The following is a 27637-nucleotide window of genomic DNA, read 5'->3' on the forward strand; positions in this document are numbered from 1 at the left end:
GGAGGGCAGGGACCATGGGCCCAGGGCCCCGGCTGCATGGACAGGCCCCACTGTTGGGGTCCCACATGATCCTGCTGTGTCCCACATGCCTCCTCATTGCCCCGGGAGCTCTGACCCCTGCCTCGCCTACACACTCCTTCCCTTTGAAGCTCCAGCTGAAACCCAAACCCCTACTTAGCACAAACCCGACCCCCCAGGGAGCTTCCCGGAGTACAAAGCCACCTTCAGGTCCTCCACGGAGGGAGCAGTGCCCTCGTGACCCAGACACCTGCCACTTATATAAGCTGCTGCAGCCGCCTCTGGGATCTGGACTTTTCCTACCAGAGATAAGAGTGGGTGGAGGTGGGGACAGGATAGTGGGGGCTGGGGGAGCCACAAACTGCATCTGCAGAGCAAAGGCTGAGGGAGCCTGGGAGAGGGCTGCCCCAGGCAGGTGGGGGATCTGTAGGACCCCGAGTGGCAGGCTGCCTGCCCACTGGCTGGCACGGGTCCGGGGGCCAGGCCATCCCCAGCTTGCATTTTGCCTCAGCCACGGGTACTGGGAGCTCCCGGCTACATCCTGCTGGACCTCAGTGTCCTCACCAGTTGGGGGCAGCTCGAAATTTCTGGGAGCCTGGGCTGTTGTGAGGGGTCAGCGCAGGTGCTCCGTACCCCACCTTCCCCCTCGCCAGTGCAGTGCTTCTCAAGTTGTTCTCTGGATTGGGATTTGTGTGACAAGGGGTCTGGAAGGCTGTGGGTCTGAATGATCTTGAGGCCCTACTCCCCAAAAACCCCACCTCTGAGGCTGCTGGTGAGAAATGGGGGGGCCAGGAAGAGCAGGGCTTCCATTTCAAGGCCGTGTTTGGGCATTTTTTACAGATTTTTTTTTAATTGTGCTTTAAGTGAAAGTTTACAAATCAAGTCAGTCTCTCATATAAAAATTTACTCACACCTTGCTATATACTCCTAGTTGCTGTCCCCCAATGAGACAGCATACTCCTTTCCACTCTCTATTTACATGTCCATTCAGCCAGCTTCTGATCCCCTCTGCCCCGTCATCTCCAGACAGGAGCTGTATTTGGGCATTTTTAAAGGACTTTTCTTAGTGTCTTTTGTGTAGCCAAGTCCCCACTCTCACAGGGGTTGGAGGGCAGCAGCCTTAATCACCTGCACCCCCCATCTGACCTCCAAACTCCATAGTGACCAGCAGCCCACATACAGGGACTGCGCCTGGGGTGGGGCTGACGTTGACCTCCGAGGGGGTCCTGCCGGAGCCTTGCGGTAGCCTCCGAGGGGAGGGAGAGGTGGTGGTGTCCTGATCACTGCTGGGGTCCCCTGGGTGAGGATGTCTGGGCCTGCAGATCTGGGTAGAAGTCTGTGAGGCCACCCGCAGGGACCCCTTGCTTTTCTAACCTGGGAGATGAGAAACTGAGAGTCAGGGAGAAAGCAAAAGCAGGGGGTCAGACTGCTGGGCCTGGAGGGAGGGATGTCCATGGGTGTGGGGACACCAAGGCCTCCAGTGAGGTGTAACCAGACTCTCTGAGCCACGGTCCCAAGCCCAGCCTCTTCCCCCACCTCCGGGGCCCCTCCCCGGCCCCCTTACATAAGGCCCCCCAGCAGGCCGGGTCAGGTCAGGCCTGAGGCCATGGCCTTCACAGACCTGCTCGATACCCTGGGCGGCGTGGGCCGCTTCCAGCTCGTCTACACGGCCCTGCTGCTACTGCCCTGCAGCCTGTTGGCCTGCCACAACTTCCTGCAGAACTTCACAGCCGCCATGCCCCCGCACCACTGCCGGGGCCCGGCCAACCACACCACAGCTGCCACCAACGACTCTGGGGCCTGGCTGAGGGCCACCGTGCCCCTGGACCAGGATGGGGCCCCTGTGACGTGCCAGCGCTTCACTGAGCCTCAGTGGGCCCTCCTGGGCTCCAACACCTCCATCCACGGAGTGGCCACGGAGGGCTGCAAGGATGGCTGGGTCTATGACCGCAGTGTGTTCCCGTCCACCATTGTGATGGAGGTCAGCGGGGGCCAGGGTGGTGCGGGGGCTGCTGCCTGAGGCCAAGCTGCAGTGACCCTCTCTCCCCCGCAGTGGGACCTTGTGTGTGAGGCCCGCGCCCTCCCCGACCTTGCTCAGTCTGTCTACATGGCCGGCGTGCTGGTGGGCGCCGCCGTGTTTGGTAGCCTCGCGGACAGGTGAGCCGGGGACCGGGGGAGCCTTTGGGGATGAGGTTCCCAGACACCCAACTCAGGGTCTTTATTTTTCTTTATTAAAATCCATTCATGTTTTTTAAAATAGATAATACATAGAACACGGTCACATGGTTCAAAAGTCAGAAGTGTATAAAAGAGTATGAGGGAAGCCTCCCTTCCCCCTCCCGCCCAGCCTCCTAGTTCTTTGCAGGGGGCAGCCCTGTGTCCCTGTGTCTTCCCGGAGGTCTTCATGATTTTGTGCATATTCAAGCAAACATGTATAGCCTCTGACCCCCGTTTTTATGCAAATGTTGGCACACTTCGCACATAACTCCACACCCCCGTTGAGCACTGTATCTCAGAGGCTCTCCATGTCTGTCCTCTCTACTGTCTGCACTGTGTATGGATGGGCTGGAATTTACCTGGCCCGGACGGACCTTGGCCTTTCCAGACAGAGGCCCAGGAAACACAACATATTTCTTGTCTTTTCTTTGTGCCTCTTTCCCTGTTCTTTTTCCCTTCTATTCCCCCCTCTTTCTCCCCTCCACTTCTCCTCTTTCTCACCGTTATCGATTCCACTTCCTGTGGGCCTCCCTTGGGGTCCTCCAGTAGGCCAGCCCCCCACTCTGAAGTGCAGTCTGCACTTGTGGGTGCCTCTGTTGTGACCCTCATTGCACTGCGTCACACCTTAGTCTTTCTGTGTAACAGCTAGTAGTATCTTATCTACAGTGTCTTGTCTGTCGCCAGCTTTTTTGTTTTGGGGGAGTGGCTTTCCTGAGCACCCCAGCGTTCTCTCCCTTGACTCCCAGCTTGGGCAGATGCCTGGTGTGCCCCCTTCAGGGCTGCTCAGAATCCTAATGACTGTATGATTTCCCTGCAGGCTGGGCCGCAAGGCCCCCCTGGTCTGGTCGTACCTGCAGCTGGCAGTTTCGGGGGCCGCCACGGCTTATTTTGGCTCCTTCAGTGCCTACTGCGCCTTCCGGTTCCTGACGGGCATGACCTTCTCCGGCATCATTCTCAACTCCCTCACGCTGGGTGAGTCCAGCCAGGGAGGCTGGGCAGCTATGGAGAGCAGGGAGACGGCAGCCTGTGGGTTTTCTCTGTCCCATCAATTTGTAAGAACTCTTCCAATGTTAGAGAAATTAACCTTTTCTCTGTTGTGCTGCAAAAAAAAAAAATTTTTTTTTTGCTGTTTTTTGCTGACATTATGACTTTGCTTACGGTGTTCTTTTTCAATGCAGGTATTTCTTATCTTTTATGAAATCAAATTTGTTGATTTTTTTTTAATTGCCTATGCGTTTTGTGGCATCCTTGGAAAGGCCTTCCACTACTCTAAAACTGTAAAAACTCCTACCATGATTTCTTCTAAGATTTTTGTTGTTTTATTGTTTAAATCTAATTCTTTGTCACACTTGGAATTTACCTGGATGTAAGGAGTGAGGGGACTCCCTGGGTGGTACAAACGATGGAAGGGCACGGCTGCTACCCAAAAGACTGAAGGTTTGAGTCCACCCAGAGGTGCCTCAGAAGCAGGGCCTGGAGATCTGCTTCCCAAAAATCAGCCACTGACGATCCTATGGCACACAGCTCTACTCTGACACCCGTGGGATTGCTATGAGTCAGAATCAACTCAACAGCACCTGGTTAAGGAGTGAGATAGGGTCTGTGTCTCAGGGGATCTCTGGATTGTTTCAGGCTAATACGTGAGGCTGTCATGAGTTGGAATTGACTCTATGGCAGCAGGTTTGAACCACAGGATCGTCATTAAGGAGCAGGGTCAATTAAATAGCTACGTGGGCGCTGGGTCACACTGAGCATGTGTTTTTCCTCAGTTGTGGAGTGGATGCCCACCCAGGGCCGGACTGTGGCGGGCGTCCTGCTGGGGTACTCCTTCACCTTTGGCCAGGTCATCCTGGCTGCAGTGGCGTACCTGATCCGCCCCTGGCGGTGGCTGCAGTTTGCCGTCTCTGCTCCTTTCCTGATCTTTTTCCTGTATTCATGGTATGTACTGAGCAGAGTTGGGTGGGGCTGGGGGCTCGTCTGTGTCCGAGCCGTCACCTGGCCCTGTGCGAAGCTTGGAGTATGCAGTGGCTGGGACTTGTCGGACTTGGTGGGGCCACAGGCTTACGAGTGCTCATGTCTGGCTGTCAGGGATATCCAGTAAAATCCCTTAACGTTAGTGTGATGATCCAGAACATACCAGTACTTTTGCCGTCATCAACTCGTTTGTGCCTACAACAACCCCATATGGGAACACAGCATTTTATAGGACGAGAACTGAGGCACAGCCCAGAGAGGGTCCCTGACTTATTCAAGGCTACACAGCTGGGGACAGAACCAGATTTGAAACCAGGTCTGTCAAGTCCTGAGCACTACGTAGTCTCTAAGAGCCCTTCAGTGATTCTCTGTAGGGTGTGCTGCAAAAGAAAAAAAAAAAAAGGTAGTTGGCATGTTCCCCAACTTTTCTGGATTCTACAGACAGGAGAAAATTTTACTTTTTACCAGGGTATGAAAGAAGATGAACAAAGTGCACTTGGTTTGGGGAATAGAATGAGCTGCACCCAGCCCTGGGTCATTCTCCACTCTTTTCCTGATCCCAGGTGGCTGCCAGAGTCGTCCCGATGGCTCCTGCTTCATGGCAAGTCCCAGCTAGCTGTGCAGAACTTGCAGAAGGTGGCAACAATAAATGGGAGAAGGGAGGAAGGGGAACGGCTGACAGAAGAGGTAAGGGGGATGGGCAGAGGGGAGGGGAGGAACAACCTTCAGTCTTGTTGGCCGCCTCCAGTTGTACTAGAATTTGGTAGCTTCCCAGGACTCACCATCCAGATTTAAACCAGTTGCCATCAAGTTGAATCTGATTCATGGTGACCCCATGTGTGTCAGAGTAGAACTGTGCTCCATAGGGTTTGTCAGTGGCTGATTTTTAGGAACTAGATTGCCGGGCCTTTCTTTTGAGGTGCCTTTGGGTGGACTTGAACCTCTGGAACCTTCTAGTTAGCAGCTGAGCTCATTAACCATTTGAACCACCCAGGGAGGGAGAGGAGACTAGGGTCAACCGTCTTGCCAGGGACCTCAACTCCAGCCCTCCTTGCCATCAACGGAGGAATTCCTAGTAGGAAAACAAGGTCCCAGATTCCTCCCTTCTTCCCCTGATCAGACTTTCCTCACCCAGGTGGTGAGCTCCTACATCCGGAGCGAGTTTGCAAGTGCCCGCACCTCTAACTCGGTCTTGGACCTGTTCCGAACCCCAGCGATCCGCAAGGTCACGTGCTGTCTCATGCTGGTCTGGTAGGTGACGGGCTCCAGCCCAAGTCTTTGACCTGAGGCAAGGACACACCTTTTGTCCTCAAGGATAAACTCTGTTCCAAAACACCCTTCCTATGACAAGCAGGTGTAAAAATGGCATGGGGATGACATCTGACCTCCTCTAACTTTACAAGCGGGGAGGAGAACCAGGATCAATAGCCCAAGGCTGATCCCCACGAAGCAGAGGTCAGACATGCCTCCTCTCTCCGCCATCTTTACCAGCTCCGACACCAACCATCGCTCCCATAGCACTCTCTACTTCTTTGCTGAGTTTGATAATTCATTGCCGCGGCCACACAGAACTGACAGACAATACTCACAATTATGGGGTTTATTAGGGAGGTAACAGGTTACAATTCAGGCTCAGGAATGCTCAGGATACAGTTCTTCCAGCAGGACAGCCTCTTTTCAGCTGTGCCGTAGGCACACCTCTCTCTGGCCCCTCAGCCTCTGCCCTGCTCGGGCAAGTGTTACAAAGCTCTTTTAGCTCTGCTGATAAGTGCCTAGAGTCACCCCCATTCTGCCAGTAAGCCTCAGCTCTAGCTCCGTGAGCAAACCTAGCTCCACCAAGTACCCGGAGGCATCCTACTCCACCAGCAAGCTTCCTGCCCAAAGACACCCAGTTTTCTCACTCTGTGCACCATTGTCTCCCTCAGGTCTCTCCTGCTGCTGTTTCTCTGCCACCGCTTCTTGCTGTCTTCAGTATTACAGCTCTCTCTCTCCCCCACCTTGGGGCTCTCCAGGGGTTTCTGGGAAGTGTCCCACTCTGGAAAAACATTCTGTGTCCAGCAGTGAACAGAGAAGCAGTAACTTCCCGGCAGTACAACAAGTATAACCGGAATGCTCTTTTTTGAGTCGCTGAGGGCTTCATGCAGGAGAGGGGATTTAGGTGGCTTTTAATTGAGTTTGCCAGGTGACGGGGAAGGAGTTCCCAACAGAGAGATCAAGAGGTACACAAGTGAAGGCTGTGAAATGGACAAAAATATATAGGCAACCCATACACGTCAGCACAAGCTGAAAGTCGGCCAATCCTTAGGTAAGGAGCTAGTTTAAAAAAAAAAAAAAAGAACTTTTTTTTTAATTTGATTCATTGGATTTCCTGGATATTTTAAATAATAAACCAACCATGCTTTTGGGGGACATCTAGGTCAATTGGCATAACAAAGTTTATTAAGAAAATGTTCTGCATCCCACTTTGGTGAGTGGCATCTGGGGTCTTAAAAGCTTTCGAGCAGCCATCTAAGATGCATCAGTTGGTCCTAACCCACCTGGAGCAAAGGAGAATGAAGAACACCAAAGAAACAAGGAAAATATTAGCCCAAGTGACCAAAAGGCCACATAAACCAGAGACTCCATCAGCCTGAGACCAGAAGAACTAAATGGTGCCCGGCTACCACCAGTGATCGCCCTGATAGGGAACACAAAAGAGAGTCCTTGACAGAGCAGGAGAAAAGTGGGGTGCAGAACTCAAGTTCACATAAAAAGACAAGACTTAATGGTCTGACTGAGACTAGAGGAACGCCAGAAGACATGGCCCTCAGACTCTGTTAATCCAGAACTAAAACCATTCCCAAAGCCAACTCTTCAGACAAAGATTAGACTGGATTATGAGACATAAAATAATACTCGTGAAGAGTACGTTTCTTCGTTCAAGTAGATACACAAGACTAAACAAGGGACTCCTGTCCAGAGGCAGGATAAGAAGGCAGGAAGGGACAGGAGCTGGTTGAATGGACACGGGAAACGCAGGGTGGGAAGGGGGAGTGTGCTGTCACATTATAGGGATTGCAACTAGGGTCAGATAACAATGTATGTATCAATTTTTGTATAAGACACTTACTTGAGCTGTCGACTTTCATCTAAAGCATTTTAAAATAAAAATAAATTTTAAAACCCTGAAAAAAGAAAAAAATAATAATAAACCAAAAAAAACAAACCAAAACAAAACCCATTGCTGTCAAGTCAGTTCTGACTCATGGTGACCCCATGTGTTACACAATTCCTCCAGAACGCAGCTCCCTAGGGTTTTCTTGACTGTAATTTTTATGGATCGACAGTCTACTTCTATAAAGATTTACAGCCTTGTAAACCCTATGGGACAGTTCTGTTCTATCCTACAGGGTCACTGTGAGTCGGAATCGACTCAACGGCAGTGAGTTTGGGTTTAATTTCTATGGAAGCAGATTGCCAGGCCTTTCTGCAGTGCCATTGGGTGGGCTTCAAATGCCAGCCTTTAGGTTAGTAGTTGAATGCAAACCATTTGTACCACCCATGGACCTATTTTCAGAAGAGGACGTGGAACCAGGGATATCATTGCTCATGTCAGATGAATCATGGCTGAAAGCAGAGAATACCAGAAGGATGTTTACCTGTGTTTTACTGACTATGCAAAGGCATTCAACTGTGTGGATCATAACAAATTATGGATAACGTTGCGAAGAATGGGAATTCCAGAACACTTAATTGTGCTCATGAGGAACCTTTACATACATCAAGAGGCAGTTGTTCGGACAGAACAAGGGGATACTGATTCGTTTAAACTCAGGAATGGTGTGCACCAGGGTTGTATTCTTTCACCATACCTATTAAATCTGTATGCTGAGCAAATAATACGAGAAGCTGGACTATATGAAGAAGAATGGGGCATCAGGATTGCAGGAAGACTCATTAACAACCTGCGTTATACAGATGACACAACCTTGCTTGCTGAAAGTGAAGAGGACTTGAAGCACTTACTAATGAAGGTCAAAGACCACAGCCTTCAGTATGGATTGCACCTCAACATAAAGAAAACAAAAATCCTCACAACTGGACCAATGAGTAACAGCGTGATAAACGGAGAAAACATTGAAGTTTTCAAGGATTTCGTTTTACTTGGATCCACAATCAACAGCCATGGAAGCAGCAGTCAAGAAATCAAAAGACGCATTGCTTTGGGTAAATCTGCCACAAAGGACCTCTTTAAAGTGTTGAAAAGCAAAGATGTCACCCTGAAGACTAAGGTGTGCCTGACGCAAGCCATGGTATTTTCAATCGCATTATATGCATGTGAAAGCTGGACAATGAATAAGGAAGACCAAAGAAGAATTGATGCCTTTGAATTGTGGTGTTGGCGAAGAATATTGAATATATGTACCATGGACTGCCAAAAGAACGAACACATCTCTCTTAGAAGAAGTACAGCCAGAATGCTCCTTAGAAGCAAGGATGGCAAGACTGCATCTTACATACTTTGAACGTTGTCAGGAGGGATCAGTCTCTGGAGAAGGACATCATGTTTGGCAAAGTACGGGGTCAGTGGAAAAGAGGAAGACCCTCAACGAGGTGGATTGACACAGTGGCTGCAACAATGGGCTCAAGCATAAGATTGTGAGGACGGCTCAGGACCAGACAGTGTTTTGTTCTGTTGTGCATAGGGTCGCTATGAGTCGGAACCAACTTGATGGCACCTAACAACAACAACAACAACGGACCTATTTTAGTAATAATAATAAAATGTTGCAGTTGAGTTGATTCCGACTCATAGCAACCTTACAGGACACAGCAGAGCTGCCCCATAGGGTTTCCAAGGTTGTAAATCTTTTCAGGAGCAGACTGCCACACCCTTCTCCCAAGGAGCAGCTGGCGGGTTCAAACCGCTGACCTTCCAGTTAGCAGCCGAGCACTTAACCACTGCGCCACCAGGGCTCCTATTTTTTTTTATTGTGATTTAAGTGAAAGTTTACAAATCAAGTCAGTCTCTCATACAAAAACTTATATATACCTTGCCATGTACTCCTAGCTGCTCTCCCCCTAATGAGACAGCACACTCCTCCTCTCCACCCTGTATTCCCCATGACCATTCAGCCAGCTCCTGTCCCCCTCTGCCTTCTCATCTCACCTGCAGACAAGAGCTGCCCACGTAGTCTCATGTATCTACTTGAGCCAAGAAGCTCACTCCTCACCAGTATCATTTTCTGTTTTATAGTCCAGTCCAATCCCTATTTGAAGAGTTGGCTTCAGGAATGGTTCCAGCCTTGGGCTAACAGAAGGACTTGGGACCATGACCTTCGGGGTCCCTCTAGTCTCAGTCAGACCATTAAGTCTGGTCTTTTTGCAAGAATTTGAGGTCTGCATCCGACTGCTCTCCTGCTCCCTCAGGGGTTCTCTGTTGTGTTCCCTGTCAGGGCAGTCATCGGTTGTAGCTGGGTGCCATCTAGTTCTTCCGGTCTCAGGCCGATGTAGTCTCTGGTTTATGTGGCCCGTTCTGTCTCTTAGGCTTGTAATTACCTTGTGTCCTTGATGTTCTTCATTCTCCTTTGCTCCAGGTGGGTTGAGACCAACTGATGCATCCTAGATGGCCGCTTGCTAGCATTTAAGACCAGGGCTCCTATTTTAATAATAGGGGCTGATATTTATGGAGTAGGAAATGCAAGCGGTGGATTGTATCTGTTCTCTGGAGCAGACCCGAGCACTCCGGTTTAGGAGTTAGTGTGACCTGTAGCAAGCCAGTGAGCCTCCCTGTGCCTCAGTTTCCCACTCTTCCATACCTGCCCACTAGGTCCCTGTGAGGATTACCTGTTAACGGTTGCCATGGAGTTGATTTCAAGTCTTAGCGACCCTGTAGGACAGAGTAGAACTGTCCCATGGGGTTTCCAAGGCTGTAATCTTTACAGAAGCAGACTGCCATATCTTTCTCCTACAGAGCAACTGGTGGGTTCGAACTGCCAACCTTTTGGCTAGCAGCAAGTGCTTAACTGTGTGCCACCAGGGCTACTTTTTGTGAGAATCCAAAGAGTTAAAAGGGATGAAAAGCAGGTCAAACCGCACCTGGCGCCTCGTACTTTCTCAGTAAATAAGTCCTTGTTCCTGGGTTGGGACTTTGTCCCCTGTGCACAGCGCCTGTAGACACAGTGTTGCCAAGCATGGCAGTCCCGGCCGGGCAGCAGGATGCTCCCCAGAACGCAACCCCAGGGAAGGGACATCTTATTCCAGTCGCTTGTCCTTCTCCAGCCAGCTACTCCTTCACCTTCCTCTTCCCACTAGGAGGAAACATCGTGAGTTCAAAATTCCAGTTGCAAGTCCTCTGTTGGACCTTTCTGGAAAGCATTAACAAAGGCCTGTTGTGTCAACAAGGAAGTAATTCGACAGCGTAGTGACTGGTCACCCTGTTCAGAGTCTCAGCAGGCAGGTGGGAGAGTCACCTGCAGGACCTGGACCCACTGACTCGCTTCTGGCTGCTGTGGGACTCCATGGAGTCACACAAGCTGGAACTTCCCAACCCAGCCCCCAAAATCGTGGCTGTTTCCAAATCTGTTTCACTTCGTTGACGTCTAGGAGCCCAGGACCTATCCCTTGGGGAAGAGAAGAGAGCCAGTGTGGCTCCTTTCCTGACCACATCTTGGAGGAGGCAGATTCCTGGAGTTCAAAAGGGCTCCAGAGGAGGAGGAGGAAGTGTGAGAAGCTGGTAGACATTCACAGTCTCCTACCAAACCCCATTATAAATGCCTTCTCTTAACTTGGCTGTTTTCTTTTTACTGACTTTTTCTAAATTTCAAAAGCAATGCATACTCATTGTTCAGTTTTTTTTTTTTTTTTTTTTTCCGCCTTTATCAATCTTTTATCAATCTAGGAATATAAAGGCAAGACTCTGGAACCCAATTGGTTGGGTTTAAATCTTAGCTCTGCCACTTTCTGGCTGTGTGATCTTGGGGAAGTTACTTAGCCTCTCTGTGCCTCCATTTCCCCATCTGTAAAATGGGCATCATCATAGTGCCAACTTCATAGGGTTATTTTAAGATTAGAAGAGTTAACATATATACAGCAGGTAGACCAGTGCCTAACACATGGTATAAATGTGTTACCCATTAGTACTGTAGAAGGTAATGGTGAGTGTTTCTCCCACCCTACTCCTCTTCCTCTTCCTACCCCCGCCCCACAGTAGCAAGCCCTGTCAACCATGGGTTTGTATCCTTCCAGACCTTTGTTTTTATACATACATTACGTATACACACACACACTTACAAAAATGGGCTACTAGCGTATATGTTCTACTACTTACTTTTTTATAATTTAATTGTATCTGCGAATATCTTTACCACCTTACATGAATCCAGCTCCTAGCATAAGGTAGCTTTGCAATTTAAAAAAAAAAAAATTTTTTATTGGACTTTAGCTGAAAGTTTACAGAGCAAATTAGTTTCTCATTAAACAATTAATACACATATTGTTTTGTGACACTGGTTGCCAACCCCACGATATGTCAACACTCACCCTTTCTCAACCTTGGGCTTCCCATTACCAGCTTTCCTGTCCCCTCATGCTTTCTTATCCTTGCCCCTGGGCTGGTGTGCCTATTTAGTTCTCTTCTGTTTTATGGGCCTGTCCAATCTTTGGCTGAAGGGCAAACCTCAGGAGTGACTTCAGTATGAGCTTGGAAGTGGATTTTTCCCCATACTGTCAGGGTTTCTCCAGTCTCTGTCAGACCAGTAAGTCTGGTTTTTGTTTTTTTTTTTTTAGAATTTTGTTCTACGCTTTTCTCCAGCCCTGCCCTGGACCGTCTATTGTGATCCCTTTCAGAGCGGTTGGTGGTGATAGCTGGACACCACCTGTTGTGCTGGACTTTGTCTGGTGGAGACTGGTAGTTGTGATACATTTGTTCTTTGGACTGATCTTTCCCTTGTCTTTGGTTTTCTTCATCCTCCCTTTCTCCAGACAGGGACAATAGAAATTTTATGAATGAATGAACCAATGAATGAATTTTAAAATATTGTAGGCCCCAGAATTATAAGATTAAAAGGAATCCTGGACAATGCCTGGTCCCTGCTAATGCCCGTATCACCTCAATGGCATTCCTGGCTTGTTGTGGTCCAGTCCCTCTGGGAGGACTTTAAGTTTGTGCGAGATCACCCCCTTACAAGGCTATCCCTTACATTTTTCCCCTCAATTGAACAAATAATGGTCAGTTTTTGGGGTATACTTATTAGTTTTCTATTGCCATAACAAATTACCATGATTTAGAGGCTTAAAACAGCATTCATTTATGAGCTGACAGTTCTGTAGGTCTGAAGTTCAGGCATCATGTGGGTTGGTTCTCTGCTCAGAGTACTACAAAGCTGAAATTGAGGTGTCAGCTAGACTGCGCTCCTTTCTAGAGGCTCTGGGGAAAAGTCTACTTCCAAGCTCGTTCAGATTGTTGGCTGACTTCAATTTCTTGTGGTTGTAGGACTAAGGTCCCCATTCCTCACCAGGTTTGAGCCAAGGGCTGCTCTTAGCTCCTAGAGGTTGCCCACATTCTTTGCCACATGGCCCCCTCAAACTTCAATGGAGAATTTCTCTCCCATCAAATTTCTCTCACTCTTAGAATCAAGAACTTCCTTGTCTTTGACCTCTAGACCCAAATGTAAAGGGCTCATATGATTAGGTCAGGCCTACCCAGAAAAATCTTCCCATCTTAGGGTTAATTGATTTGAGACCTTAATTATATCTGCAAAATTCTTTCACAAGAGCACCTTGTATTTGAATACTTGGGAGAAGGTATGTGTTTTGGTTATGTAGTGCTTCTATAACAGAAAGACCACAAGTGAGAGCTTTATCAAACAGAAATTTATTTTCTCACAGTTTAGGAGGCTGGAAGTCTGAATTCAGGGTACTGGCTCTAGGGGAAAGCTTTCTCTCTGTTGGCTCTGGGGGAAGGTACATGTCTCTTTTCATCTTCTGTTCCTTGGCTCCTTGCTAATTTTCATGTGGCATGGCACTTATCTTCCTCCATCTCTGCTTAATCTGCTCCTTTTATATCTCAAAAGCCCGAATGACTCAAGACACACCCTACACTAATACTGCCTCATTAACATAACAAAGAAAACCTGTTTCCAGATGGGATTACATCCACGGGTATAGGGGTTAGGATTTACAGCATGTATTTTTTTTTTTTTTTTTTTTTTGGTTCATAACTTTATTTCTTTATTGTGAATTGTATCCTTTAACATTATTATCATTTTTTTAATTGTACTTTAGATGAAGGTTTACAGAACAAACTAGCATCTCGTTAAACAGTACACATATTGTTTTATGACATTGGTTAACAACACCGCAACATGTCTACACTCTCCCTTCTAGAACCTGGGTTCCCTGTTACCAGCTTTTCTGTCCCCTCCTGCCTTCTAGTCCTTGCCCCTGGGCTGTCATATACCTTTAGTCTCCTTTTTTTTTTCTTTTTTATGGGCCTGACTAATCTTTGGCTTGCAACTCTATGGGTCAGTTCTACCCTGTCCTATAGGGTCTCTATGAGTCAGAATTGACTTGACAGCAATGGGCTTTTGTAATCTTTGGCTGAAGGGTGAACTTCATTACTGAGTTAAAGGGTGCCTGAAGGCCATAGTCTTGAGGTTTCTCCAGTCCCTGTCAGGCCAGTAAGTCTGATCTTTTTCTGTGAGTTAGAATTTTGTTCTACATTCCTCTAGTTCTGTCTGGGACCCTCTATTGCGATTCCCATCAGAGCAGTCAGTGGTGGTAGCAGGACATCATCTAGCTGTATTGGACTCAGTCTGGTGGAGGCTATGGTAGATGTGGTCCATTACTAAGTGTCTTTCTTTGGTTTAAATTTCATTTTATCTTTTTTTTTTATTAACTTTTATTGAGCTTCAAGTGAACGTTTACAAATCAAGTCAAACTGTCACATATCAGTTTATATACACCTTACTCCGTACTCCCACTTGCTCTCCCCCTAATGAGTCAGCCCTTCCAGTCTCTCGTGACAATTTTGCCAGCTTCCAACTCTCTCTATCCTCCCATCCCCCCTCCAGACAGGAGGTGCCAACACAGTCTCAAGTGTCCACCTGATACAAATAGCTCACTCTTCATCAGCATCTCTCTCCTACCCACTGTCCAGTCCCTTTCATGTCTGATGAGTTGACTTCGAGAATGGTTCCTGTCCTGGGCCAACAGAAGGTTTGGGAGCCATGACCACCGGGATTCCTCTAGTGTCAGTCAGACCATTAAGTATGGTCTTTTTGTGAGAATTTGGGGTCTGCATCCCACTGATCTCCTGCTCCCTCAGGGGCTCTCTGTTGTGCTCCCTGTCAGGGCAGTCATCGATTGTGGCCGGGCACCAACTAGTTCTTCTGGTCTCAGGATGATGTAGGTCTCTGGTTCATGTGGCCCTTTCTGTCCCTTGGGCTCTTAGTTATCATGCGACCTTGGTGTTCTTCATTCTCCTTTGATCCAGGTGGGTTGAGACCAACTGATGCATCTTAGATGGCCACTTGTTAGCATTTAAGACCCCAGATGCCACATTTCAAAGTGGGATGCAGAATGTTTTCATGATAGAATTATTTTGCCAATTGACTTAGAAGTCCCCTTAAACCATGGTCCCCAAACCCCAGCCCTTGCTCCGCTGACCTTTGAAGCATTCAGTTTATCCCGGAAACTTCTTTGCTTTTGGTCCAGTCCAATTGAGCTGACCTTCCATGTATTGAGTATTGTCCTTCCCTTCACCTAAAGCAGTTCTTATCTACTAATTAATCAGTAAAAAACCCTCTCCCACCCTCCCTCCCTCCCCTCCTCATAACCGCAAAAGTATGTGTTCTTCTCAGTTTACACTATTACTCAAGATCTTATAATAGTGGTCTTATACAGTATTTGTCCTTTTGCCTCTGACTAATTTCGCTCAGCATAATGCCTTCCAGGTTCCTCCATGTTATGAAATGTTTCACAGATCCGTCATTGTTCTTTATCGATGCGTAGTATTCCATTGTGTGAATATACCACAATTTATTTACCCATTCATCCGTTGATGGACACCTTGGTTGCTTCCAGCTTTTTGCTATTGTAAACAGAGCTGCAATAAACATGGGTGTGCATATATCTGTTTGTGTGAAGGCTCTTATTTCTCTAGGGTATATTCCGAGGAGTGGGATTTCTGGGTTGTATGGTAGTTCTATTTCTAACTGTTTAAGATAACGCCAGATAGATTTCCAAAGTGGTTGCACCGTTTGACATTCCCACCAGCAGTGTGTAAGAGTTCCAATCTCTCCGCAGCCTCTCCAACATTTATTATTTTGTGTTTTTTGGATTAATGCCAGCCTTGTTGGAGTGAGATGGAATCTCATCGTAGTTTTAATTTGCATTTCTCTAAAGGCTAATGATCGAGAGCATTTTCTCATGTATCTGTTAGATGCCTGAATATCTTCTTTAGTGAAGTGCGTGTTCATATCCTTTGCCCACTTCTTGATTGGGTTGTTTGTCGTTTTGTGGTTGAGTTTTGACAGAATCATATAGATTTTAGAGATCAGGCGCTGGTCGGAGATGTCATAGCTGAAAATTCTTTCCCAGTCTGTAGGTGGTCTTTTTACTCTTTTGGTGAAGTCTTTAGATGAGCATAAGTGTTTGATTTTTAGGAGCTCCCAGTTATCTGGTTTCTCTTCGTCATTTTTGGTTAATGTTTTGTATTCTGTTTATGCCTTGTATTAGGGCTCCTAAGGTTGTCCCTATTTTTTCTTCCATGATCTTTATCGTTTTAGTCTTTATGTTTAGGTCTTTGATCCACTTGGAGTTAGTTTTTGTGCATGGTGTGAGGTATGGGTCCTGTTTCATTTTTTTGCAAATGGATATCCAGTTATGCCAGCACCATTTGTTAAAAAGACTATCTTTTCCCCAATTAACTGACACTGGGCCTTTGTCAAATATCAGCTGCTCATATGTGGATGGATTTATATCTGAGTTCTCAATTCTGTTCCATTGGTCTATGTGTCTGTTGTTGTACCAGTACCAGGCTGTTCTGACTACTGTGGCTGTATAATAGGTTCTGAAATCAGGTAGAGTGAGGCCTCCCACTTTCTTCTTTTTCAGTAATGCTTTGCTTATCCGAGGCTTCTCTCCCTTCCGTATGAAGTTGGTGATTTGTTTCTCCATCACATTAAAAAATGACATTGGAATTTGGATCGGAAGTGCATTGTATGTATAGATGGCTTTTGGTAGAATAGACATTTTTACTATGTTAAGTCTTCCTATCCATGAGCAAGGTATGTTTTTCCACTTAAGTAGGTCCTTTTTAGTTTCTTGTAGTAGTACTTTGTAGTTTTCTTTGTATAGGTCTTTTACATCTTTGGTAAGATTTATTCCTAAGTATTTTATCCTCTTGGTGGCTACTGTGAATGGTATTGATTTGGTTATTTCCTCTTCGATGTTCTTTTTGTTGATGTAGAGGAATCCAAGTGATTTTTGTATGTTTATCTTATAACCTGAGACTCTGCCAAACTCTTCTATTAGTTTCAGTAGTTTTCTGGAGGATTCCTTAGGATTTTCTGTATATAAGATCATGTCATCTGCAAATAGAGATAATTTTACTTCCTCCTTGCCAGTCCGGATGCCCTTTATTTCTTTGTCTAGCCTAATTGCTCTGGCTAGGACCTCTAGCACAATGTTGAATAAGAGCGGTGGTAAAGGGCATCCTTGTCTGGTTCCCGTTCTCAAGGGAAATGCTTTCAGGCTCTCTCCATTTAGAGTGATGTTGGCTGTTGGCTTTGTATAAATGCCCTTTATTATGTTGAGGAATTTTCCTTCAATTCCTATTTTGGTGAGAGTTTTTATCATGAATGGGTGTTGGACTTTGTCAAATGCCTTTTCTGCATCAATTGATAAGATCATGTGGTTTTTGTCTTTTGTTTTATTTATATGGTGGATTACATTAATGGTTTTTCTAATATTAAACCAGCCTTGCATACCTGCTATAAATCCCACTTGGTCATGGTGGATTAATTTTTTGATATGTTGTTGAATTCTATTGGCTAGAATTTTGTTTAGGATTTTTGCATCTATGTTCATGAGGGATATAGGTCTGTAATTTTCTTTTTTTGTGATGTCTTTACCTGGTTTTGGTATCAGGGAAATGGTGGCTTTATAGAATGAGTTAGGTAGTATTCCGTCATTTTCTATGCTTTGAAATACCTTTAGTAGTAGCGGTGTTAACTCTTCTCTGAAAGTTTGGTAGAACTCTGCAGTAAAGCCATCCGGGCCAGGGCTTTTTTTTGTTGGGAGTTTTTTGATTACCGTTTCAATCTCTTTTTTTGTTATGGGTCTATTTAGTTGTTCTACTTCTGATTGTGTTAGTTTAGGTAGGTAGTGTTTTTCCAAGAATTCATCCATTTCTTCTAGGTTTGCAAATTTGTTAGAGTACAATTTTTCATAATAATCTGATATGATTCTTTTAATTTCAGTTGGGTCTGTTGTGATGTGGCCCATCTCGTTTCTTATTCGGGTTGTTTGTTTCCTTTCCTGTATTTCTTTAGTCAGTCTGGCCAATCGTTTATCAATTTTGTTAATTTTTTCGAAGAACCAGCTTTTGGCTTTTTTAATTCTTTCAATTGTTTTTCTGTTCTCTAATTCATTTAGTTCAGCTCTAATTTTTATTATTTGTTTTCTTCTGGTGTTTGATGGATTCTTTTGTTGCTCAGTTTCTATTTGTTCAAGTTGTAGGGACAGTTCTCTGATTTTGGCTGTTTCTTCTTTTTGTATGTGTGCATTTATCGATATAAATTGGCCTCTGAGCACTGCTTTTGCTGTGTCCCAGAGGTTTTGATAGGAAGTATTTTCATTCTCGTTGCATTCTATGAATTTCCTTATTCCTTCCTTAATGTCTTCTATAACCCAGTCTTTTTTCAGGAGGGTATTGTTCAGTTTCCAAGTATTTGATTTCTTTTCCCTAATTTTTCTGTTATTGATTTCCACTTTTATGGCCATGTGGTCTGAGAAGATGCTTTGTAATATTTCGATGTTTTGGATTCTGCAAAAGTTTGTTTTATGACCTAATATGTGGTCTATTCTAGAGAATGTTCCATGTGCACTAGAAAAAAAGTATACTTTGCAGCAGTTGGGTGGAGAGTTCTGTACAAGTCAATGAGGTCAAGTTGGTTGATTATTGTAATTAGGTCTTCCATGTCTCTATTGAGCTTCTTACTGGATGTCCTGTCCTTCTCCGAAAGTGGTGTGTTGAAGTCTCTTACTATAATTGTGGAGGTGTCTATCTCACTTTTCAGTTCTGTTAAAATTTGATTTATGTATCTTGCAGCCCTGTCATTGGGTGCATAAATATTTAATATGGTTATATCTTCCTGGTCAATTGTCCCTTTTATCATTATGTAGTGTCCTTCTTTATCCTTTGTGGTGGATTTAAGTTTAAAGTCTATTTTGTCAGAAATTAATATTGCTACTCCTCTTCTTTTTTGCTTATTGTTTGCTTGATATATTTTTTTCCATCCTTTGAGTTTTAGTTTGTATGTGTCTCTAAGTTTAAGGTGTGTCTCTTGTAGGCAGCATATAGACGGATCATGTTTCTTTATCCAGTCTGAGACTCTCTGTCTCTTTATTGGTGCATTTAGTCCGTTTACGTTCAGCGTAATTATAGATAAGTATGTGTTTAGTGTTGTCATTTTGATGCCTTTTTATGTGTGTTGTTGACAATTTCAATTTTCCACTTACTTTTTTGAGCTGAGACGTTTTTCTTTGTAAATTGTGTGTTCCTCATTTTCATAGTATTTGACTTTTTGTTTGCTGAGTCGTTACGTCTTTCTTGGTTTTTATTTTGAGTTATGGAGTTGTTATACCTCTTTGTGGTTACCTTAATATTTACCCTATTTTTCTAAGTAAAAACCTAGCTTGTATTGTCCTTTATCGCCTTGTATCCCTCTCCATATGGCAGTTCTATGCCACCTGTATTTAGTCCCTCTTTTTGATTATTGTGATCTTTTACATATTGACTTCAATGATTCCCTGTTTTGAGCATTTTTTTTTTTTTTTACTAATCTTAATTTGTTTTTGTGATTTCCCTATTTGAGTTGATATCAGGATGTTCTGTTCTGTGACCTTGTGTTGTGCTGGTATCTGATATTATTGGTTTTCTGACCAAACAATTTCCTTTAGTATTTCTTGTAGCTTTGGTTTGGTATTTGCAGATTATCTAAGCTTGTGTTTATCTGTAAATATCTTAATTTCACCTTCATATTTCAGAGAGAGTTTTGCTGGATATATGATCCTTGGTTGGCAGTTTTTCTCCTTCAGTGCTCTGTATATGTCATCCCATTGCCTTCTTGCCTGCATGGTTTCTGCTGAGTAGTCTGAACTTATTCTTATTGATTCTCCCTTGTAGGAGACCTTTCTTTTATCCCTGGCTGCTTTTAAAATTTTCTCTTTATCTTTGGTTTTGGCAAGTTTGATGATAATATGTCTTGGTGTTTTTCTTTTTGTATCAATCTTAAATGGGGTTCGATGAGCATCTTGGATAGATACCCTTTTGTCTTTCATGATGTCAGGGAAGTTTTCTGTCAGCAGATCTTCAACTATTCTCTCTGTGTTTTCTGTCCTCCCTCCCTGTTCTGGGACTCCAATCACACGCAAGTTATCCTTCTTGATAGAGTCCCACATGATTCTTAGGGTTTCTTCATTTTTTTAAATTCTTTTATCTGATTTTTTTTCAGCTATGTTGGTGTTAATTCCCTGGTCCTCCAGATTTCCCACTCTGCATTCTAATCGCTTGAGTCTGCTCCTCTGACTTCCTATTGCATTGTCTAATTCTATAATTTTATTGTTAATCTTTTGGATTTCAGCATGCTGTCTCTCTATGGATTCTTGCAACTTATTAATTTTTCCACTATGTTCTTGAATAATCTTTTTGAGTTCTTCAACTGTTTTATCAGTGTGTTCCTTGGCTTTTTCTGCAGTTTGCCTTATTTCATTTCTGAAGGCATCCCTGATGTCTTGAAGCATTCTGTAAATTAGTTTTTTATATTCTGTATCTGATAATTCCAGGATTGTATCTTCATTTGGGAAAGATTTTGATTCTTTTGTTTGGGGGTTATAGAAGCAGTCATGGTCTGCTTCTTTATGTGGTTTGATATCGACTGCTATCTCTAAGCCATCACTAAGATATTGTAGTGATTTATTCTACATTTGCTCACTGAGTCTTATCTTGTTTTGTTTTCTTTCAATATACATGGATGGGCTACTAGATAGTGCTGTCTTGATTGTTGTAGCCCTTGACTTACTTATGACCTATTACCAGCTGGTTTGGGCTGTTACCAGATATATATGCCTGAGTCCATTCACTATTCTTGAGTAGAATCTGATTTTGGGTCATCAAGTGTGTGCTGCACCCTATCACCTATCCACCTTGAGAAGTAGTGGTGATAGTTGTGTGCACCAGGTTCTAGTAGCAGCTGAGGTTCACACTCCAGGGGTTGCAGGATGCTGACAGGCTTCCCCCAAGTGTCAGTGAGGTAGGTGTGTCTCTATTCCTAAAGCACCTTGGTGGGTGGGCTCTGCAGCTGTACCTTAGGCCCCCAATGCAAGTACCTCTACAGATTGGTAGGTGTCACCCACCTTAGGCCGCTAAGGCAGGAGGCTAACACCATGTATTTTTTGCGGAACACAATTGAATCTATAACAGTATGTGTACACCAAAAGCCAAAAAAAAACAACCAGTTGCCAAGGAGTTGTTTCCGACTCACGGCAACCCCATGTGTGTCAGGGTAGAAATGTGCTCCATAGGGTTTCCAATGGCTGTGATAGTTTGCAAGGAGACCACCAGGCTTTTTTCCTAGGCACCCGAAGATGTCCATATTCTAATCCCAGACCTTGTGAATATGGTACCTTACAGGCCAAAAGGGACTTTGCAGATGTGATTAAGTCAAGGATCCTGAGATGGAAGATTATTTGTGGTGTTTGTGAGGGAGGCAAGTAAGGACTGTGTCTTTATTTGGGAGCCTTGTCTTCTGGCTGGTGTCACAGCTCCCATGTGGCTCATTGCGATTTTTCTAGGTTTCCTCTTAGATGGTTTAGGATGTGGCTGTCCCAGGAGCCATCAGGAGAAGAGTCATTTTGGATTATCTCTTGACATGTGATATGTTTTATGTATTTTTCTATTGTATAGCTCAGGAACTATAGTGTTTTAACATAACTGAGCAGGGATATGGGGTCTTTCCCATTCTGACACTTGGCAAAGTCAGTCTCACTTGGAGCTGAAAATAGGGCACACTGTAAAAAGGAAATTTTTTTCCCTTTTTTAAGAGGTGGGAAGAGGTAACATGGCTGCTGGAGAGGCTGTCCATGATCGCATCCTGAAATAACAGGTTCCTTTCTGAAATTCACGCAGTTCAGGACGTGGCTGTGAACTCCTCGCCAGACAAGGGGACATGAAGGGTAGACATCAAGGGCTTCACCGTGTGAGTGCTCGATTCTCCTCCTGAGCCCCTCTCTGCTGTCCTCAGGCCCACCGTGGTCAGCGTCCTGCCAGAGACATGCCAGATTGTTGGGAAAGACTAGAGGCTTGGGAGTTTTTAAAAGAAAGGGAGCCACAGTGTTCATTCAGAAGACACTGATTCAGGCAGGGAAATATTTTTGTTGGTAGTTGCCATCGAGTTGTCCCAACTCATAGTGATCCCATGTGCAACAGAACAAAACATTGCCCAGTCCTGCGCCATCTTCACAATCATCGTTGGTGTGCTTGAGGCCATTGTAGCAGCCACTCTGTGTTCTGAGCACCTTCCAATCTAAGGGAACCCTGGTGGCACAGTAGTTAAGAACTCCACCGCTAACCAGAAGATTGGCAGTTCAAATCCACCAGCCGCTCCTTGGAAACCCAGAGCAGTTCCACTCTGTCCCATAGGGTCGCTATGAGTCGGAATCGACTTGACGGCAATGGGTTTGTTTTTTCGGTTTTTTTTGGTCCAGTCTAGGGGCTCATCTGTATCAGATAATATTCTGTTGTGATCCATAGGGTTTTCATTGGCTGATTTCTGGAATTAGATCTTCAGACTTTGCTTCCTAGCCTTTCTTAGTCTGGAAGTTTCACTGAACCTGTCTACCATGGGTGACCCTGCTGGTATTTGAAATACCGGCGACATAGCTTCCAGCATCATAGCTACCTGCAAGCCACCGTAGGACAACAAACTGACAGATAGGTGGTGGAAGAAAACACAAGGGATGATTTTTTTGAGTTTTTAACACGAGATAAAGTTTTTTTGACTATGGGATGTTCCTACATGGTTTCCCTCAAGAGTTCCTGTCCCCACACTAGACTGAAAGCCCTGTGAGGGCAGGGAACTTGTCCGTGAGTTCACCGCAGTGTGCCCAGGACCTCGTGGAGCATTTACATGTGTGAACGAGCAAAGGAATGAGAATGAGTAAATGGACTTACGAAGGAAAGAACATCTACATCTGAGAGAAGAAAGGAGGAAGAAAACAGAAATACCAACACAGAGGAGGGGATGGACAGTGCCAGGGAGGCTGAGACAGAGGAACTGCCAAGAAGGGAAGAGTCAAAAGGGAACGGTCAGTGGCGGACAGAGGCAGGGTGAGAAGGGCATCAATCAACAGGGTGGTCCTTCAAAGACAATGACGTCCAGGCAAAGTAATGAGATGAATGAAGTAGAATTAATTGATCTTTCCAAGGTCAAATGACTACTTTCAAGCATAACAACTCCAGATCAAAAGAGTGCCATATAAACCACCTTCCCTGAAATATTGAGGGACACAATATGTTTTACCCGTGTTTTTTATTTTTATTTTTTTTAGAGTGTTAAAAATAATTTCTTGGGGCCTTGCCTCTCATCTCCACCTAGGACCAGGCTAAGGCCGGTGGGAATTACTGTGTCACTTTTCCAGAGGTTTCTTCCCTTTCTCTTCATCTCCACCAACCTTCATAGCTGGGAGCAGGTGGTGGGGGGTGATTGGAGTTCCTCAATAAGGTGGTTTGGGGGTAGATGCTGAAAGAGAGCCCCCATATGGTTCTGGGTGTTTGCTAGCATGTGGTCTACACAGAAAGAAAACCTGGCTGACCCATAAGGGTGCATGAAGGCCAGTCCCAGTCTCTTTTCCTTAGGGACCTCTTAATTTTCTGTAGCAGGCTCAGGTGTGTGGACTTCACGCTTTTTTGGCCTGTTCACCCATAAACCCCTTGGCCGAAGCAGCTGTCCTAAAGTACAGTTTTCTCAGTAAACATTGGGGAACACCATGAGGGCTATCTGGAGGCTTCGTCTTGTTCGAGGCTGTGGTTTTCTTCCTCTGCCTCTTAGGTCTAACGCTCAGATCAGCCTCTGAAGACGGGAAGCTGAAGTGGTGCTGACAGAAACAATCAACACATGCTCGAGGGTCCAGGGAACAGACTCAGGGGAGTGCGAGCCTGGAAAGAAATGAGGAGGGAGGCCTCCGGGCACCAGAGTCAGAGAATTCAGAGACTGGGAGGGAGTGTTTTTCACAGTCAGGGGATTTTAAAGGAGTCCTGTGTCATTCATCCCTGTGTCTCCTCCCTGGGCCCAGAGCACCAACCTGTCGGGTGCAACGGGACCATTCTGCCACCTCTCCCAGGTTCTCCAACTCCATGGCTTACTACGGCCTGGCCATGGACCTGCAGAAGTTTGGGCTCAGCGTCTATCTGGTACAGGTCCTGTTTGGGGTCATCGACATCCCGGCCATGCTGGTGGCCACCACCACCATGATTTATGTGGGCCGCCGGGTCACAGTGGCCTCCTTCCTCATCCTGGCTGGCTCCATGGTGATCGCCAACATGTTTGTGCCGGAAGGTAAGCTTTCTGCTGGTGCCCTTACTGCCAGCAAACATGAGGAGGCAGGGCTCCCGGGAGAAATGGGAGCCTCTAGGGTGTGGTGGGCAACAAATACGAAGACACGAGGCTGATGGGTGTTCTTCTGAATCTGGAAAGAGAGCAGCCGTCCATTCATAGAGTTGTTATTAAGCACTTAGTGCCTAGTGCTTAGTAGGGGAGGATTTACAAAGTCCATGAGTGTTTGTGCTCACAAAATTTATCTTTGTGCTTGGGGAATTTACAGTCTTGTTGGGAGGCTAGTCTAATTCATATAAAACAACTGGAGAGCAAAAGTGCAGGTTCATGTGTCTGTGTACTTTAGAAGCCTGAGCAGGTGGCATCTCCAGGGGTTGGAGGTTGGAGTTTGAATCTCAGCAGACTCGCCCTGGTAGCTTACAACCTGGCTGTAATTATCATCACCTGGGGACCTGGATAACTCCCAGTGCCCAGGCCACACTCCAGGCCAAGGCAATAGGAATCTCAAGTGGTGGGACCCAAGCCTCAGTTTTAAAAAATCCCAGGGAATGAGCAGCCACGGTTGAGAATCGGTGTTCTGGAGTATGAGCTAAACCACTCCTGCCCAGGTGTGACTCCAGCTTTGCCATCATGGCCTCGGGCAGGTTGCCCAACATCTCTGCGTGTCCGTTCCTCACATGTAAAATGAATACATTTATCGTTCTTGGTATTTATTATTATCAGTGTTATTATTGCTATTTTGACATATTTTATTCCAGTCTTTATTCCTATTTGTAGATTTATTGAGGTATATATATATGTGTGTTATTGTTGTTGTTAGATGCCATTGAGTTGGTTCTGACTCATAGTGACCCTATAAGACAGAGTAGAACTGCCCCATAGAGTTTCCAAAGAGCGCCTGGTGGATTCAAACTGCCAACCTTTTAGTTAGCAGCTATAACACTTAACCACTTCACCATCAGGGTTTCTGTATATATACACTTATGTACATAGTTGTTTTATATATATAGTTGTTAGTTGCCATTGAGTCAAATCAAATACATCATATATAATCACACACATACATATATATACATATATACCAAAAACCAAACCTGTTGCCATCGAGTTGATTACAACTCATAGCGACCCTATAGAACAGAGTAGAACTGCCCCATAGAGTTTCCAAGGAATGGCTGGTGGATTCCAACTGCCAACCTCTTGGTTAGCAGCTGAGTTCTTAACCACTGTGCCACCAGGGCTCCATATACATACAGATACACATATATTTATAATTGTATAATTTTGTATCTTTTTTACTATATATTATACAATATAAATGGGAGTCCCTGGCTGATGCAGATGGTTAATGCTCTTGGCTGCTAACCAAAAGGTTGGACATACAAGTTTGTGCAGAGACACCTCAGAAGAAAGCCCCAGCAATCTACTTCCCAAAAATTATCCATTGAAAACCCTATGGAGCACAGCTGTACTCTGACACACATGGGGTTGCCGTGAGTCAGAGCTGGCTTGATGGCAACTGGTATGATATGGTATGGTATATCATAAATATTCTTTTCCAGGTTAATAGAAAAGTTTCATGAACCTAATTTTTTATGACTGTAATATTTCATCTAGAGTGGCGTTTCTCAATTCTGGCTGCACATTAGAATCTCCTGGGGACCTCTAAGAAAATTCCAAACCTCTAGCCCATACCCAAGAGACTTTGATGTAATGAATATGGGGTAGGGTCTAGGTATGGGTGTTTTATAAAATATCCCCACCAGATTCCAGTGTGCGGCTGGGCTGCAACCAAACCTAGAGGACATACCATAATTTCTTCAATATTGCCTTGATGTTGGACATGTGAATTTTGCTTTTGCTATTTTTAAATATGGTTTTGCTATTTGTAAATAATAACATGACAAGCACATTAATAATGATAACAGCAAATTTTTTATGCATGCTAAGCACTTTTCAGAGCCCTGGTGGCACAGTGGTTAAGAGCTCGACTGCTAACCCAAAGGCCAGCCGCTCAAATCTACCAGCTGCTCCTTGCAAACCCTACGTGGCTGTTCTACTCTGTCTTATATGGTCGCTATGAGTCAGAATCGACCCAATGGCAATGGGTATTGGGCTTTGACTCCAGAGCTTGTCTTACCACCCAGAAGGACTTGGTGACAGATGGAAACATGAGAGGAGGGAGGCCCATGGCGGAGAAGGGCAGTTTGGGGCCATCGGGTCCCAGGTAGGGACATGAAGTGGTGGAAATCGTGGTTTCCCCTCTGGATTCTGAGTCCCCCTGCCCCCACTTCTCTGCCTCCCCTGCCCTCTCTAGACATGCAGACCCTGCGCACAGCCCAGGCGGCACTGGGCAAAGGCTGCCTGGCCAGCTCCTTCATCTGTACATACCTGTTTACGGGCGAGCTGTACCCCACGGAAATCAGGTGGGTGTGTGGAGAAGGTAGGCGAACGTCTGCCCAAGTCGAGACCTGCTGGGCTTACCAAAGCAGGACACCCTCCCCTTTCTTCTCTGTGCTCTGACACTCCGGGGCCTGGAGCTCCCAGGCCACTACGAGGTCCAGGCCGTGGCCACTGACCTGTCTGTGGTCCTCCAACAGGCAGATGGGGATGGGCTTTGCCTCAGTCAATGCCCGCATCGGGGGCCTGGTGGCACCCTTGGTCACCACGCTCGGGGAGTTCAGCACCTTCCTGCCATCCGTGGGCTTCGGGGCCACTTCCATCCTGGCTGGGCTGGCTGTGTCCTTCCTGACTGAGACCCGCAACTTGCCCCTGGTGGAGACCATTGAGGCAACGGAGAGGAGGTGAGGGGCCTCTGGGCACCATGGGGTGGAGTGGCCCTCACGGGGAGAACTCCCTGTGGCCAAACAGACTGTTGGTTGATGTGGAACAACTGAGGGGCACAAAGTACCTCCCCTGCTGCTGCTCTTCATCTCCAGTGTCTTCACTGGAGCTTCGAGATGGCCCTGTGAGAGCTGGGGTGGAGGGACACAAAGTCTACCCCACCTGCATCCGCAAAAGGTGTAGTAGCTTCAACAGGAACAGACCCAGTAAAGAATGGTGGCATTGAGATAGGACCATAGACCAGGAAAAGTAGAAATGTGAGTTGGAAGTGCCGCCTGGCAGAGAAAAGAGGGGCTGATGGCCGGGATGAGGGAGGGGCTTGAAATTTTGAGCAACACAGGCCACGTGCTTGCCATAGTAGGGCTTCAAATTTACCTCTGAGGTTCCTGGCACCAGGAAGAGAGTTCCCGTGAAAGACTTTTTTCTTACGTCAGAGAGGAAAAAGAATACCAGTTCCTTAGGGAAAGCGAAGCTTTTCCTAGCAATTAGCACAGAAGAAATTTCTCTGTGGGTCTTCTTACAGAGATTGCTGATAAGGTGAAAGCAATGTCCTCAACAATGTTTCTGAAATAAAGGAGGGTGTTGATTCAGCTACCTCTTGCAGCATTCCCTTTAGCAGTCAAGAGCATTGGGCTAAGATGAGCTCAGTGAAGGCTCTTGGTTTTGCAGGGCAGGGATGGGGAAGGTAATATGGACCAATATCCCAAAACTGGAACCATCTATAGCCCTAGACCTGTATAGGTGGAACTGCATTTGCACCCTTAAAA

General features: G+C 45.7%; 1 protein-coding gene across 1 annotated transcript; it reads left to right on the plus strand.

Moving 5' to 3' along the window:
- Window positions 1–1582: 1582 nt before the first annotated feature.
- Window positions 1583–26949, plus strand: LOC126081040 (solute carrier family 22 member 20). Its single transcript, XM_049892451.1, has 9 exons — window positions 1583–1999; window positions 2072–2175; window positions 3053–3207; window positions 4005–4173; window positions 4773–4896; window positions 5345–5460; window positions 23815–24029; window positions 26344–26452; window positions 26627–26949. Exons 1-9 carry the CDS (start codon window positions 1625–1627, stop codon window positions 26832–26834), a joined length of 1575 nt encoding a protein of 524 aa, XP_049748408.1. The 5' UTR covers window positions 1583–1624; the 3' UTR covers window positions 26835–26949.
- Window positions 26950–27637: the final 688 nt, after the last annotated feature.

The sequence above is a fragment of the Elephas maximus genome, chromosome 7, assembly GCF_024166365.1.
Source record: "Elephas maximus indicus isolate mEleMax1 chromosome 7, mEleMax1 primary haplotype, whole genome shotgun sequence".
In the NCBI taxonomy this organism is placed as follows: domain Eukaryota; kingdom Metazoa; phylum Chordata; class Mammalia; order Proboscidea; family Elephantidae; genus Elephas; species Elephas maximus.

Coding starts and splice junctions, on each gene's coding strand:
- LOC126081040 (XM_049892451.1), top strand. CDS start 1,625: ATGGCCTTCACAGACCTGCTCGATACCCTGGGCGGCGTGGGCCGCTTC. Junction 3,208..4,004: donor TCTCAACTCCCTCACGCTGG/GTGAGTCCAGCC, acceptor GTTTTTCCTCAG/TTGTGGAGTGGATGCCCACC. Junction 4,174..4,772: donor ATCTTTTTCCTGTATTCATG/GTATGTACTGAG, acceptor TCCTGATCCCAG/GTGGCTGCCAGAGTCGTCCC.